The 17,630-nt window shown below is 35.4% G+C and overlaps 1 protein-coding gene across 1 annotated transcript in view; it reads left to right on the top strand.

Moving 5' to 3' along the window:
* Positions 1 to 17,630, top strand: part of SEC23A (SEC23 homolog A, COPII coat complex component) — a 62,327-nt gene that overhangs the window by 30,479 nt on the left and 14,218 nt on the right. The window contains 6 exon segments of the mRNA XM_070358207.1: positions 598 to 687; positions 2,306 to 2,412; positions 7,107 to 7,260; positions 11,034 to 11,111; positions 12,785 to 13,013; positions 14,873 to 14,958. Of these exon segments, the coding sequence (XP_070214308.1) occupies positions 598 to 687; positions 2,306 to 2,412; positions 7,107 to 7,260; positions 11,034 to 11,111; positions 12,785 to 13,013; positions 14,873 to 14,958 (744 nt within the window).

Raw genomic sequence — 17,630 nt, 5'->3', positions numbered from 1 at the left:
CATGGCATATTTATATGATCTTAAAAAAATCTTAGACATTTGACATTTATTAAATTAGTTAGAAACCTGAAGTAAATTTTTTCTCACTGGTTTTTTTTTCTACGTTTCCACCTTTATATATATATGCATATATGTGTGTGTGTGTGTGTGTGTGTGTGTATAAGTAAGTAAATGTTAGTCGCTCAGTCGTGCCCGACTTTGCGACCCCATGGACTGCAGCCCACTAGGCTCCTGTGTCCATGAGATTTTCCAGGCAAGGATACTGGAGTGGGTTGCCATTTCCTTCTCCAGGGAATCTTCCCAACCCAGGGACCAAACCCAGGTCTCCTGCACTGCAGGCAGATTCTTTACCGACTGAGCTACAAAGGAAGCCCATATATATATATATACATATATATATACACACACATATATATAGTGGTAAATTCCCACTCCAGTACTCTTGCCTGGAGAATCCCATGGACAGAGGAGCCTGGCAGGCTACAGTCCGTGGGGTTGCAAGAATCGGACATGACTTATTGACTAAACCACCACCACCACCACCAGAGATAAATTATATTCTCTAGCTTTCAAATATGCTATGTTTTATTTTTACAGGAGATAGGAACAGGTGGCACTTGTCAGTGGAAGATATGTGGACTCAGTCCCACTACAACCTTAGCCATATATTTTGAAGTTGTCAATCAGGTATGACTTTTATATTTGAATATTGAAATGTATATTTGAAAACGTAATTTAGGCCATGAATATTTCCAGAGCTATGACCAAAAGCTTGTTCTGTTTTGAAATTTTTCTTTGTCATTTTCTATTTCTCAAGGCTACACTCCTTGGTGAGAGGACATACTGTATAATAAGAGATGTCAGGGAGAGCTGCAAATACCCAACCTTGGACAACCCAGCTTTTAGTCTTTTGTTTTAAAGCTGTAGCATAAATAAAATCTTAAATTCTGCTCTAGTTATGCATTTTTGTAGGTGGGTATCTAGTTCCTCCTAGGTGTCGCAAGGTATACTGATATATGAGTCCTTTTGAAAGAAAGTTTAAGATATCAGAATTTATAGAAAAAGATTGGAAGGTAAAAGATGCCAGTATTTGGAACGATATTTTCTTCTGCTGCAGGAGAACATTATCATATTAAAGAATGATATAACGTATAAATATTGATATACCAGTAGTTATTGGGCATAAAATGAACTATGAAGTATTAGTAGTGAGCCTGCCTAAAATATATGCAGTAATTTTCTTTTTTAACTATTAAAATTTGTGAAAAAGATAGTGGCTCTTATTGACAGACAGTAACAACAACAACAAAGCAAGAATGGCTGTTGTCAAAGGGCATGAAGAAAGTTTCCCTTTTGACCGTCTTGTTTCTTTCTGAGGATGATTATCATATATTACTGTTGGTCTCTTCTCATTAATGGTTTTCTGTTGGTCATCTGTTCATCATGTGATTATCTTCCTAAAATCTGTGTTTTCATCTTATGTACGTAGGGGAGGAAACTTGGCTCTTTTTCTTTTATTGAATTGTAGTCAATTTGAAATGTTGTGTTAGTTTCAGGTGTACAGCAAAGTTATACATATATATTTTTCTATTCTTTTTCAGATTCTTTTCCCTTATAGGTTATTACAAAATATTGAGTATAGTTCCCTGTGCTATACAGTAGGTCCTTGTTGGTTATCTGTTTTATATATAGTAGTGTGTATATGTTAATCCCCAAATCCTAATCCCCCACCCCAGCCTTCCCCTTTGGTAACCATAAATTTGTTTTCTATGTCTGTGAATTTATTTCTGTTTTGTAAATAAGTTCATTTGTATCTTTTTTTTAGATCCTACATATAAATGATACCGTATGATATACGTATTTCTCTGTCTCTCTTACTTGGTATGATTATATCTCAGTCCATCCATATTACTGTAAGAGGCATTATTTCATTCTTTCTTATGTTAGTTCCATTTCTTTTTATCCAGTTACTGTTAGGCAGAATTGCCTCACATACGCTTTTTTTATCTTTTAATTTCTTTACACTTCTCCTTTCATTTTGCTTTTTCATGTTTCTCTGAATTATATTACTTGAAATTGGTTTACTAGCTTGACTCAGTCCCCTCTTATCCTTCATAATTTTGCTCCTCTCCCCAATACATTTCTCCTTCATGTGGTAAATCACCATTGTTCTGTATGCCCTTGAAATAAGCATCCTTCTGATAGATTTTAGAATGAATTGTTAGTGCTAGAATATGCAATCCATGAGTATATGAAAACATTGTAATAGACTTTGCTTAGATTCTGCTCTTTTATTTTTATGCAGCATAATGCTCCAATTCCTCAAGGAGGGCGTGGTGCAATCCAGTTTGTGACTCAGTATCAGCATTCAAGTGGGCAGAGACGCATACGAGTGACCACCATTGCTAGGAAGTAAGTTGTATTTGTTAGAGATTTAATTTATGTGTCATGCTCCCCAAACTGGCTTCCTATTTTGAGTGACATTTTGGAGTGAAGTTAGTCTGGAAAGGATTCTTAGATGAGGTGAGTCTAGACGTGAACAGACTTTTGGTCTATTTTTGTTTGTCTTGGACTTGATTGTCTGGGTAGGAAGTATTGGTCAGTATAAACTTAACCTGATCTAGGTATGGTTTAGAAAATGCACACTGAAGGACGGCATCATAGCTCTCCTTTTACTGAAATGTATTTAAATTCCAGCTTCATTTCTAAAATCATGAGACTATTTTGGTGAGTGATGGACACAGCCTAACGTTTCAACAGAGTGTTGTGTTGGATGGCCTGTTAAATAGTAGAGGGCATTAGATATATTGTCCTGCTATAACTTTGCTCTGACTTAAAATCCTTGAATGAATGTTAAGGGAGTATATTACTCTTTTGAAGAAAAAGTGCCAATTGAGCTTTCCTTTATGTTTGTTCAGATTTTATACTACAAACTTTGAAGTATTGATTCTTGGCAAATAGGTCAATTTATTTATGCCGCCTCAATATGTACACTGGAGAAGGAAATGCAACCCACTCTCATAGTCTTGCCTGGAGGATCCCAGGGACAGAGGAGCCTGGCGGGCTGCCGTCTATGGGGTTGCACAGAGTCGTACACGACTGAAGTGACTTAGCAGCGCATATACACGTTCCACCCCCACATGCCTGTATAACTTAATTTGAAATTCAAAATATTTGCTTAAGGAAACAACTGAGCATGTCAAATTGAGGGATACTTTACAAAGCCACTGGCTTAGACTCAACAAAAATGTCTTAGAAGGCAAAGAAACTGTTAGTAACTTGTCCAAATTAAAGGAGACTAAAGAGACATTATAACTAAAGCCAGTATGCAATCCTGGATAAAATCCTGTCAGGAAAATTTTTGCTATAGGGACATTGTTGAGACAATTGGGGCAATTTGAATTTGGTCTACATATAGGATAATAATATTTTATCTTTTTTTTTACCTTTAACCACGGAATTTATTGTTTGAATATTTGCAACTATTATTCTATACACAAATTTTAATTTCTTACAAAAGTCTATATTCCATATTGCTAGGTCACTTCACTTTCCATTTTATGCCAAATTTCCATCAAGAACTATTTCCCCAAATCCCAGTCTCCAGATTGTGTGGTGGTGGTGGTGGTGTTCATTTGCTAAGTTGTGTCCGATTCTTGGCAATGCCACGGACTATAGCCTGCCTGGTTCTTCTGTCCATGAGATTTCCCAGACAAGAATACTGGAGTTATATCAGTGTTTAATTTCATTAATTTTGTAACTGGAGCTGTATAAGGGAACTTTTTTATTCTTAGGAGATACACATTGAAGTATTTAAGGAGAAGGTGAAATATCTATCTTTAATTTAGTCTCACAAAGTTTGGCAAAAGAAAAAGTGTGTGTGTATGAAGGAAGAGAGAATGGCAAAACAGAATGTTACAGTGCTGACAATTGTTTAATTTAGGTGATGAACATATAGATTATTCTACTCATTGCTTTTATGTTTGAAATATTCTTAAAATGAAAAGTTTTAAAAAGAGGTTAATCTTTCAAGAGAAAGGGAACTTTTGTTATAAGAAATTTTTCATGGATTTACAGATCTTCAATTTTTTTTTGCTTCGAATTTTTGAGGCTATTTGTAGAGAGATACCATGTGTGTTTTGGTGCCATTTATATCTTTGAGTATCACCAAAGCACCCACTTCTTCAAATTAACTTATCCTGGCCATTTTCAATAATCAAGTTTTATTTTATCCCCTTTATTTATTGGCCAAGGCAAGTGCATTTGTTAAGTGAATAAACCATATGAAAGTAAAGGACTTAAGTTCCTGAGATACAGTCAAGTTATCCTGTGTTGTATAGAGAAAATAACTTTGATCTGCAAAGTTTGGTTTGAAACTACTGGTAAGAATCATAGTGAAAGAGTATTGAAAATACAGAAGACAGATTTTGCCATGTGAACAAACCCTTTAAACTTTAGGAATAAAATTTTAAATTGATGGCTAAATAACTTTTAAGTAGTAAATTTGTATGTGTTTGCTTGCTAATGTATTTTTCACTGCTGAACCGTTTTGTTTTCAGGAGAAAAATGTTTCAGCAAGTGAATATCATGGTCGTACAAGTTGGGGAAAAATTCCCATTTAAAACAATTTTGCTTTTGAGAATTCCGTGGTGATCTAGTGGTCCTAACCATTGGTACTTCAACTGCCCTGGGCCCTGGTTCACTCCCTGGTTGGGGAACTAAGATTCTGCAAGCCCTGCTGCGGGGCCAGACAAGCAACAGCTTTGTTTTTAGTTCTATGATATTTTTTTAGTTAAAAGTAATTAAATTAAACTATTAGTATAATCACTAAGTGTTTAAATTGCATTAAAAGTAACCTTTAAAATTACCAGTTCTTATTCCTTTATTCAGTCTCATTGTTTTCTGCTTTTTGGTATTTCATTAGACTGAGATAATCTATGGCTATAAGTCACCTGGAAAATATTAAACAATTATTTGTCTACTTGAAAAAAAATTAAAAGCACAGGAAAAAAGGAGAAGAATTTGAGTGCTGCTGCGTGAGATCCCTTCTTAGAGCTCTGAGTCATGTAAAAGTGGTTCAGCTTTTTACGAAGCTATAAGTATTGCCAGAATTGCTTTAAGTGAGGTGCTTTAGGAACAGGATCAGCTGAAGTATTAAAAAACTCTGCCTGTGAAATGTTAGACAAACAAACAAAAGCTATTGCTGGGTCTCCTCATTATCAGCTTGACTGGATGAGATTTATAGAACAGGTGAGTTTAATAAATTGTGCTATTTTATATATAATATCAAATGAATCACTTAGACTAAAATTTTACTTATTATTTTTTATTGGTTTTAGTGTATCAATATGGAGAGAAAAGAATACATAATAATTTTAATTAAGTAATTTTTATTACTAATAATTGAATTAAAGACCAATGAGAAAAAATTCTGATACTTTATTCATTTTCTGGTTCAGGAAATGATAATTATTTAGTCTGGGAGAAAATTTTATTTTTTGTGTTTCCATTTTTCTGTTTTTATAAGATTGAAGATTTTATAAGATTGAAGAAATGAATTTTTAAAGTCTGATATACCAACCCATGTCAGTTCAGTTCAGTTCAGTCGCTCAGTCGTATCTGATTCTTTGCGACCCCATGGATTGCAGCATGCCAGGCCTCCCTGTCCCATCACCAACTCCTGGAATTTACTCAAATTCATGCCTATTCAGTCGGTGATGCCATCCAACCATCGCATCCTCTGTCATTCCCTTCTTCTCCTGCCTTTAATCTTTCCCAGCATGAGAGTCTTTTCAAATGAGTCACTTCTTTGCATCAGGTGGCCAAAGAATTGGAGTTTCAGCTTCAACATCAGTCCTTTCAATGAATATTCAGGACTGATTTCCTTTGGATCTCCTTGCAGTCCAAGGGACTCTCAAGAGTCTTCTCCAACACCACAGTTCAAAAGCATCAATTCATCGGCTCTCAGCTTTCTTTATAGTTCAACTCTCACATCCATACATGACTACTGGAAAAACCATAGCTTTGACTAGACAGACCTTTGTTGGCAAAGTAATGTCTCTGCTTTTTGATATGCTGTCTAGGTTGGTCATAACTTTCTTTCCAAGGAGCAAGTGTCTTTTAATTTCATGGCTGTAGTCACCATTTGCAGTGATTTTGGAGCCCAAAAAAATCAAGTCTGTCACTGTTTCCACTGTTTCTTCATGTATTTCCCATGAAGTGATGGGACAAGATGCCATGATCTTAGTTTTCTGAATATTGAGTTTTAAGCCAACTTTTTTTCACCTTCATCAAGAGGCTCTTTAGTTCTTGTTCGCTTTCTGCCATAGAGTGGTGTCATCTGCATATCTGAGGTTTATTGATATTTCTCCCAGCAATCTTGATTCCAGCTTGTGCTTCATCCAGCCCAGCATTTCTCATGATGTATTCTGTATGTAAGTTAAATAAGCACAGTGCCAATATATAGCCTTGATGTGCTCCTTTCCCGATTTGGAACCAGTCTGTTGTTCCATGTCCAGTTCTAACTGTTGAATTTTCCACAGTTTGTTGTGATACCAACCCGTGTATCTGTGTGCATACACACACACATACCTATGCTGTTATTTTTATATGTAAAGATCTTAATGTTTTAAGGAATGTGTTTGGAAATCTACTGCTTCTGCGGTGGCACTGGTGGTCAAGAACTTGCCTGCCAGTGCAGGAGACATAAGGGACACGAGTTTCATCCATGGGTCAGGAACATCCCCTGGAGGAGGGCATTGCAACTCACTCCAGTATTCTTTCCTGGAGAATCCCATGGACAGAGAAGCCTGGCGGGCTGCGGTCCGTGGGGTCGCAAAGAGCTGGACAGGACTGAAGCACCTAGGCACATGCAGTTATTTTAGAGGATTTTATTAGGTTTGGATATTTTTTTCTGAAAACAGTGAGTACTATACTGAAACTACTATTAGTGATTTTTTAAACCTAATTTTTCTAGGTAATATTGGAATTTTGAAATATTGATGTAATTTTCTGTATCTTTTAAATTTAAATCTGTGTAATAGCCAACTAAGGTATCATGAACATTATAATTTAGCAGCAATTCTGTATTTTCTTCTTGTTTTTAGCTGGGCAGATGCTCAAACTCAGATCCAAAACATTGCTGCATCTTTTGACCAGGAGGCAGCTGCCATTCTTATGGCTCGGCTGGCGATTTATAGAGCTGAAACTGAAGAAGGTCCAGATGTGCTTAGATGGCTAGACAGACAGCTCATAAGACTGGTAAGAAGTAAACATACTGTTCTGAATCAGTATGCATTTATTGATGGTCAGTATTTTCTGATAATCTCTTTCAAAGGTACTTGACAGTGTAACTGAAGGACTGTGGAGGGACTACTGATCAAGTTGCTGAGAAAGGCATAGTCATGAATAGTAGAGCTCATCGATCTCTTCCAGTAAATGAAAATGCCTTTTTTCCTTAAAATGAAGGAGTGACAATTATGTAACCTATTATTATTTGGGGGGACTGATACCAAATTAATTCCCAATTTAATTGCTGTATTTGTTTTTACTGTATTTTTGCATAGTTTCCTCCACTGCTGTGGTTTTAATTTTCTATTTTTATTTTAGTGGAAGTTTGAAGAGAAATTAATTAGGATATAAAAATTATACACATTAACATACAAAACATAGACAAGTCTTTATTATCTGTATCTAGGCTACCAAAGTATATGTTAGTAAAGTTGTTAAGAATGCTAATTATACTTGGGCTTTAACATGTCAGGAACCCACTACTTTCCTTATGACCTAGAATGCTTAGTTAAGTTCTGTTCTTAATGCTTCCTATTTACTCAGCAAATTCTGGCCTATAATTTCCTTGAAAGTACTTCTTCAATTCTTCCTTGAGTTTGGAAATTCTATTGAGAACTGTCTTTGCTAGGCTATCAAATTTCTTTTTTTAGCAGGAAGTTTTTGTGTTCTTTGTCTAAATTTTCATGTATATTTAAAACATTATTGAGGGAACTAGTCTTTGTTTAATAAAGTTAACCATTTTTGTAGCATCATCCAGTGCTTTCATTCTTTCACTTTTGAGGGCGTTTTTACTCTAGGACCTCTTTGTGAAGAAAACAGTGTTGTGGCAACATCAGCCTGTCTTTTTTTGACAAGAGTCATAAAACCTTTCTTGGAGCCAACCATTAATTGGACACCATCAGTACAAATGCCAGCATATTTTCTCCAAAGTAGACTTTGGTTTCCATATAAGAAGATCAAAACATTAAATATGTTTTGCCCTTTGCTTGTTTAGGGCAGCAGAAAAGTCCTCTGGAATTTCACAGTTATTTAGCAACTTGGCATGACATTGGTGAAATCTGTTGACTTGTTCGCTTGATTAGGGAAGCTGTTATTTTTCAGCCAATCATACAAACCTCTTCAACATCATTTAACATGTCATGAATGCATTCACTTTTTATATTGTTTTACAATGGAACCTTTCTAATTTCTCAGACTTCATCTTATCCTAGCATTTTACTTACTGTAATTTTACATGTGGTCATTATTAGGTTCTTATCTATTGTGTGATTTTTTTCTTTTCTAGATAATAAATTTTGCTCTGAAATATCTTGTTTCCTGAGCTTTTTCACTAATTGTGACTGTGTAATTTTAACAAATACTTTACTGCTTTGAGAATCTAAAAGCTGTTTGAAGTAATCAGCACATTTATTTGTCATATGGTTATGATTTGTAGTTAACCTACTATCACTGCATTTGTAGGTTATGACATATGACACGAAATCGGATAGTACACCTTGGGTTATCAACCTGTGTAAAACCCACTGATAAGTAGCTTTCCGTGTGAAGCTGCACTTTTTCTGGTATACTGGTGGGACCAGGCACTTTAGTTGTGCTGTTTTTAAGGAGGACTGCTTCCATCATTACCGTTTTCTTACAGAGGTTAGGCTTTGACCCTTTGGGCTCATTTATGTGGCTGGCTTTGTGCATTACTAATAGCTGAATTAAAGACTAAAGTTCTTACAAGTGTTGTTATTTTCTCCAAGAAAATTGTGTTACTATCGCTTTATTTGCCCAGTCTTACTACTACTAAATAACTCAAACAGTGGATCTTTAATATACCTCCTTTTTGCTTCAGTTTTTGTTTTTTTTCTCATTTGTGGTAGTGTTCTGGTTGGGTTGTAAATAAAAACTACTCCTCTCAATTCCAGTAATTAATGCCAGGGCATTTGAGTGTTCAGTAAAATTTTAAAAAGTAACCCAAAGATTAGAAATTTATGTATGTGTATATTATACAAAATTTATATTGTTATCTGTGGCATAGGCAATATTTATAAAAAATAAGTTAATATGCATTTAACCTCTGGATGAAAAAGGACTTTAAATATGAAACATATAATCAGGAGCCATTAAATAAAAATATTAAAAGATTTATTACATTCAAATGAAACAAAAGTCTGTGTGGTAAAAATACCATTAGCACAATTTATTACCAACATTATTACATGTATGGCAAAATGTGAAAATTTTCATATATAAGAGCTATTGCAAATGAGTAGTATTTGGGTAAAAGATAAGCAAAGATCATGGACAAGGAATTAGCAAAAGAAGGAATGCAGTCACCAATAAAAATGAAAATGAAAAACATGAAAAAGTTACTGATCTTATAATAAAATCAAATGATGTGTGGCATACTGGCTTTTCTGAAAAATCTTTCCAACGTGTTTGATGTTCTAGATCTCAAGTATATTTTGTATTTTAGACCAGTCCAGGAGAACTTTCTACAATGGCAGAAATGTTCTGTTATTGGCACTGTCCATTATGGAACTACTACCAACATGTGGCTCTTGAGTACTTGAAATATGGCTAGTGCAACTGAGAAGCTGGATTTTAATTTAATTTTAATTAATTTTAATTTATCATAGCTAGTGGCTTTCATATTGGACAGTGAAAATTATTATCCTAATCTATAAGTTTCATCAGTGAAACGTTATTAGGGCACATTGATGTCAGAAGTACTCTTATTCCCAGATACCAAGATCTGTTTTCTGAGGATTAGTGCTGCATCTGCAGCTTTTTTATCCTTTGGATAGCTGTGGTTCTGAAATGATTTTTCCTGAAAACCAAAAATGTGGTCAAACCAATTATGCCTTTTATGTGTTCTTTATGGCACAGATAGCTATGTAAATGATTTAGTTGAACATTTTAGGCTACAAAAGCCCTGCACTACTTTCAGCAGTGAATCTCTTGTTACTTTTTGGTGGTTATTTTTGCCCTTGATCATATGCAAGTACTAATAGATGTTGCCAGGAAGTAGACCAGTTACATAAGTACTATAGAAACTTTTCAGGTCAGAGACTTTGCTGAAGAACAAAGAGGAAGCTACCATTTACTCAGTGCTTAGTGTCCGCCGTTGTGCTGAGCACTTTTCTCCTGTGGATTATCTCAGTTACTTTGATGCCTTTTGTTATATTATCATGGAGGGTTTACTTCCCTATTGCTAGAGTATGTGTCTCCTTTATTGCCTTTTAGTTTCTGCCTTTGTGTTCTTTCTGTCCGGGTTTACCCGTTGATCTTGATTTTCTTTTCCTCAGTAGCTCTTTCTTTTTGGTATTTTTTCGAGTGTACCCAATTTTATACCATCATTTTGCCTTTAGAGCCACTGTGGTATCTTGACAGCACATCTTTCTGTCTATAGACTGTTCTCTTTTTTAGGTAGGGTCTTAGGGGGCACATACTGAGCTCCTTGGGCCGTCACCCAGAGCTCTTTATTTGCTATCAGAGACACTTAGTTTAAAAAAATGCAAACACTTTTAAGATGAGTTGTTCTGCACTGAAGCAAATGTATTGTTTGCTTCCAAAATTCAGATTTCTGTCTTTTTTGGTAATCATTCTCTTGGTAAGTCTATAAATAATATCCCAGTTTTACTGTGTCCAGTATCTGCCTCCTAAAGAGAATAACTTTTTAAAAATAGAAAACACATAGGCAGAAGTTTTACCTCTGTGCCAGAGTATGTATTACTAACAAGTTTTATTTTATTTAGTGTCAGAAGTTTGGCGAGTATCACAAAGATGATCCAAGTTCCTTCAGATTTTCAGAAACTTTCTCCCTTTATCCACAGGTGAGTAGACAGAAGATCTGTGTTCTTAGTGTTGACAGTAGCGTCGGGTCTCACTTTTCCTGTTGTCTTTTATTACTCATCTTATAGGATTATTCTTTTGGTTAGGTTTTAAGTTTTGAGATAGCTAAGAAAACAGTATTATGGTTGAATAGTTAGTGAAAGTAAGTAATATTTTTATGATAACCTTGCATATAGCATATATTTGTGGTGAGTAGAAATTTACACCAGAACCTTATCAGGGAGCACAGTTTGGTATGAAGCAGATTAGCTTTCCATCTGATAAAAGGGATCTAACTAATAGTAGTACTGCCGAAAGGAAGTAATTTTAACAATCTGCTAGTCTTATGGTATCGTTGCCTGAGGACAACTTTATGGAGATATCCCAGATAAATAGAAAAGAACCTTTATCTTACAGAACCTTTCTACTTGGATAGTGGAGTCTATCTGTCTGTTGTTTTGGTAGATATTCCCAAAAGTATAGGTTTATATGATGAGTAATAGAGATAATATTTATTCAACTGAGTATATACGAAGTGCAAGTAATTTAGGAGAATAAAGATGGTTGACGTGGATTCTGTTTTCAAGGAGTGTTCATTTTGAAGGGTGAGATCTGAAATATATGTAAACAATGCAGAAAAGAAAGTGAGATTCAACACTACAACAGAGACACAATATTTAAAGGAAACTTTAAAGAATCCTTCCAAATGGATTATTTGGTATATCTTTATGGAAGAAGTGGTATTTTATATTACCTTAACCTGGAAGGATGATTAATATTGAGATACAGAAATTCAAATTTTTGCTCCTCACAAAAACTTTGTTTAAAGCTTCGACCTTCTTTTCAGAGATACTCTTATTTTTTGAAAATAGTTTATTGATCTGTAACCTAGAAACTCCATGTTTATAGGGGGAGACTTCCCCAAGTCTCTTGTTGAGATTTTGGAGGATTAGAATAAGGCAGTGTCTACTTGTCTTAGAGGAGAAGGGAGTGGCTACCCACTCCAGTATTCTTGCCTGGAGAATTCCGTGGACAGAGGAGCCTGGCAGGCTATATATAGTCCATGGGGTCGAAAAGAGTTGGGCACAACTAAGTGACTGTCACTCACTTGTCTTAAGGGAGGCAACCCTTTGTGTTTTGAGAATTCTCGGATCTCACTTTATATCAGAAAATAGTAAGGGAATTGAGGGCATTAGTTTAAGTTATTGTTGTTTAGTCACTAAGTCGTGTCCAACTCTTTTGTGACCCTATGGATTGTAGCTCGCCAGACTCCTCTGTCCTTGGAATTCTCCAGGCAAGAATACTGGAGTGGGTTGCCATTTCCTTCTCCAGGGGATCTTCCATCCCAGGGATTGAAACTGTGTCTCCTGCTTTGGCAGGCGGATTCTTTACCACTGAAGCACCAGGGAAGCCCTCAGTCTAAATATTTGACTTAGATCCAAACAAGGGGTTTTTGTCCCTAGTCTTGGTTTTCTTTTGAGTCATCTCTTTCTTTTTAGCTGTTGTTGAGTTGCATTTTTAAGTAACTGATAGATATCATGGGTAAGATTCTGAGAAATACAATTTAGAAGTTGTTTTTTTGTATTAATGGCTGTAATCAAATGTGTTCATAGTAGTAAACTTCTGTTGCCATATTAAAATCAGTTAAAGCTGTCTCGCATGTTTTATCTTGTAGTTTATGTTTCATTTAAGAAGATCTCCTTTCTTGCAAGTTTTTAACAATAGTCCTGATGAGAGTTCCTATTATCGTCACCACTTTATGCGTCAAGACTTGACCCAGTCTCTCATCATGATTCAGCCTATTCTGTACGCTTATTCTTTTAGTGGACCACCAGAGGTGAGAGGGGTAGAAAAAGAAATTGGTTTTGTTACTGTGCTGTCTGCTATTAAAGTAAAACAACTAGGTTTTTCTTGAAATATAGTTATTAAATGTAAGAATTTAATTCAAGCATGAATATCTTGTTATTCATATATACTCTTAATGTTTATGAGTGCTTACTATATGCTAGATAAGATGCTAGGCTATATTAGGAAATTATTAAAAAGATAAACAGCTATAAGAGACTTTGTATTTATTAAAAAAATTTTTAACAGACTTTTTAAAGATTATTTTGTCTAGTCATTTGGTTGATAAAAATCCTATCGGTCTCATGACTTATGTCCTTACCAATGTCTGCAGGTGATGACGATTCTAGAAACTGTATTCCAGAGTTTAGTGTCTGACAATTAGGGCATTCTGTCTAAACAAAAGCTTTGTTTTAATACAGTCCCATTCTCCTATAGTCTTTTGGAACATAAGATACTGTTGATTATAAAGATATATACTTAGAAAAATGATAAAGCTATCCATTTTGCCTTCTTAGCAAACTGTCCCAATTATTTTTACCTATTTTCAAATAGATAGTTTTTCTGTTTCATGATTAAAACAATTTGTTTACTTAAAAGTATGTAATGACTATATTTGAAAATAATAACTTTAGGAAGGGTCAGTATAAAGAGAATATGATATCTATTTGTTAATGATCTCTAATGCTGCCTTTATTCACTTTTGTAAAAAAATAGTGGGTAAAAAGTTATATTTTGTTGCCATTTTTTATAGTAATTTGTCATAGTTTTTACTTTTCTAGAAAATGCATTTTTAATTGGTCTAGCTATACATTTGGTCTCATAGTTATTTGAATGAGGAAAGTAAGTTTTAGAAATACCTTTTTTTTTTTTTTAATTTCATAGTAATATATGTAAGTTGTAAACATCTGGAAAACGTCAAAAAGTGTTTGGAAGAAAAATAGAATCCCACTGCCTGCTCTTGTCAGGTTTCAAACTCTCCATTTAATCCACGAATCCCATTCATTTCTTAAGGCTTTGCATTTAAAGTTATCCTCTTTCTCTTCTGCATTGTTACTTCTCTCATCACCATCATTCTATTAACACAGAAACCTTAGTGTCACTCTTGTTAAACAAAAGCCCCTGGACTTCACATTGTCTCTAGTTGCCGCCTCATTGCTCTGGTCCCAGTCACAGCTAAACGCAGAGAGTTGCTTGTTGTCCATATGTTCCCACGTTACATTCTCTTCTCCACCTATATTAGTCAGACTCTTGGCCCTGAGATTATTCTGAAACAACTCTTATAAAGGCTACCAAGCCCTCATCTTGCTGGAACTCACAACAGCATTTACCCAGAGAGGACTCTCCTTGAAAAACTTTTGGTCTAGGCTTCTCCAATGCCTATAGCACCTACTGGTTTTCCTCTTCCTCACTGCCTGTTCCTTCTCAGACTCCCTCTGCTGGCTTCTCCCTTTCTGAACTCTAAATGTTGGTGTGGTCTGGGCTCAGTCTCTGGCTTCTCTGGATTCCCTTGAAACGGTGCAGTCTAATCACATAGCTCTAATTGCCATCTTCATGCATGTGATACCCAAATTTATGTCAGTTCAGGCCACTTCCTTCTATTTCATATTCAGAACTATGTTTCCATCTCCAAATTTTCTCTGTGTCAAGCCTTTCCTCTCTCAGTGGTGCCACACACCATCAGACTTAGGAATCTATTCTCTGATTTCCTCTTGACTACTCTATTTTTCAATTGTTATTTCAGTTTAGTGATTCCTCAGAAAATTAAATTGAAACATCCTTTAAGAATTCATAATAGCAAGAGGTTTTAAGTAGTAAGATAATACATTTAAAAGATTTAAAAGATCCTAAGATCAATTTTGTATTTTTAAGTAATTAATTTTTCCTTCTTCCTCTTTCATTATTATCCTCACATCAGCGGTTCTTCTTGATAGCAGCAGCATTCTTGCAGATCGTATTCTCCTCATGGACACATTTTTCCAGATTTTGATTTATCATGGTGAGGTAAGATTCCCTTGTGTTTAAAGCTATGCACGTAGTTTCAGTAAAGTCTTTTAATTCATATTGCTAGAAGTTTTCCTCCCTTTACTGTATGAGTAGTGTCTCCTCTATGATAAACTTTATTTCCGCTTTTATTAAGTTATGTGTAAAATGTGATTCTTCCTTTTGTGAATTTTTAGACTTAATTTTCAGTTGACCTGTCTGTGGTTGTTCTGTCTGTTTGTCTGCACATAATTGGAGAAGTGAATTTTATACAAAGCATAGCTGTGAAAGAGTGAGCATATCATACCTTTGGGTTTTACCTGAAGACACTAAGAAGGGAAAAGTCAGTAGGCGGGCTTTCCTTTTTGTTATTTCATGTATCCATTTAAAAAGTATTCTGGGACTTCCCTGGTGGTCCAGTGGTTAAGATTCCATACTCCCAATGCAGGGGGCTAGGTTTTATCCCTGGTCAGGGAGCTAGAGCCTGCATGGTGCAACTAAAACCCGACACAGACCCCATCCCCACCCCCCAAATATTCCACACGAAGTATTTAAAGTAAAAAAAAATATTTCAGTTGATCTTAAAGATTCATTTAAAGCACAAGCTAATTAAAATTTATGACTTAATTTGATAGGTAAATGAAAAGAGCAGACTATTTGAGTAGCAATTGAGTTAATCTAGGTTATTTAGCATAACTCTGTTCATTCCTATATTTATTCATTCAGGCAGTATTTAAGTGCTTCCTCTGTGTGGAAAGCAGTGAAATCTAGATGCTTTGAGAAATACAGATCTTTTTCATAAACTTATACTCAAGCTTATAGTCTAGTGTTCAGGTAACTTGTGCAGATATATTTTTCCAGTGTTATAACTGTAAATGATTTTAGATTTGCACTGTAATAGGGAAGGGGCTTTCCAGGTGGTGCTAGTGGTAAAGAAGCCACCTGCCAGTGCAGGAGACATAGGAGACATAACCCAGGGTTCGATCCCTGGGTTAGGAAGATGCCCTGGAGGAAGGCAAAGCAATCCACTCCAGTAGTCTTGCCTGGAGAATCCCATGGACAGAGGAGCCTGGTGGTCTGCAGTCCACAAGGTTGCTAAGAGTCAGATGCCACTGAAGCGACTTGGCGCGCATACACTCAGGGAAGATCTTATTCGAAATATCACTTTAAATATATGGGACTTTTAAAGACCTATTGATTATTATTTTTAACTGTTACCAGTTACTAGAGCTATTTAACTTTTTTGGGGGGGGGTTAAATTTTTTTAATTTTTATTTTATTTTTAAACTTTACAATATTGTATTAGTTTTGCCAAATATCAAAATGAATCTGCCACAGGTATACCTGTGTTCCCCATCCTGAACCCTCCTCCCTCCTCCCTCCCCATACCATCCCTCTGGGTCATTCCAGTGCACCAGCCCCAAGCCTCCAGTATCGTGCATCGAACCTGGACTGGCGACTCGTTCCATATATGACATTATACGTATTTCAGTGCCATTCTCCCAAACCATCCCACCCTCTCCCTCTCCCACAGAGTCCAAAAGACTGTTCTATACATCAGTGTCTCTTTTGCTGTCTCGTATACACGGTTATTGTTAACATCTTTCTAAATTCCATATATATGCGTTAGTATACTGTATTGGTGTTTTTCTTTCTGGCTTACTTCACTCTGTATAATAGGCTCCAGTTTCATCCACCTCATTAGAACTGATTCAAATGTATTCTTTTTAATGGCTGAGTAATACTCCATTGTGCATATGTACCATAGCTTTCTTATCCATTCATCTGCTGATGGACATCTAGGTTGCTTCCATGTCCTGGCTATTATAAACTTTTAAGAATAATGCCTGTGATACTAGCTCTGTGACAGAGCTAGGTTTTTGATTATTTCTTTTGTCTTTCAATAGTTTTATTTCTTCAAATAGCTTGTTAACATGCATAAATGAGAAATCAGAAATTCAGATGACTGTTCCTCTGTTAAATATAGAGATATAAAGATATACATTGATTGATTCAGTTAACTTAGAAATCAAGCCAGGTTAAATCTTTGGATGATTTAATTAAATGGTGTTTTGGAGTCATTTACCTTAATAAAAGTTGATTAATAAAATCAATATTTTTACCTTAAGAATATTGATTCAGATGCTCTTTTATAGGTGTATTATCTTTATAATATTATTGCTATTATTATTAAAGTTTTTACCTTTATGTATCTTGTGAGAATGTAACTCCATTGGTAAAGATTCATAATATAAGAGGTAATTAATTTTGAAGTCTCCAGGAAATCTTCTGTACCAAAAATCCCCTTTATTTATCATAAGCTTAGGTAGATACCTTTTTGTTGTTGTTGTTCAGTCGCTAAGTCATGTCCGACTCTTGACGACCCCATGGCCTATATAGCCCACCAGGCTCCTCTGTCCTTGGAATTCTCCAGGCAACAATTCTAGAGTGAGTTGCTGTTTCCTTCTCCATGGGATCTTCCCGACCCACGGACTGAACCTTTGTCTCCTACATTGATTTGTGGATTCTTTACCACTGAGCCACCTGGGAAGCCCAGGGATACCTTTTATCTAACTTTAATATGATAAGTGTAGTGTTTTATATTTTTTCATTATTATTTTTACTTTTAAAGAAGAAATATCCTAATTTTGCATCTGTTTATGCAAGAATACTGAAATTAGTATTTTAACTTT

Source organism: Bos mutus, chromosome 21 (assembly GCF_027580195.1).
Source record: "Bos mutus isolate GX-2022 chromosome 21, NWIPB_WYAK_1.1, whole genome shotgun sequence".
Classification (NCBI taxonomy): Eukaryota; Metazoa; Chordata; class Mammalia; order Artiodactyla; family Bovidae; genus Bos; species Bos mutus.
This window is presented reverse-complemented; position numbering and strand designations above follow the sequence as displayed.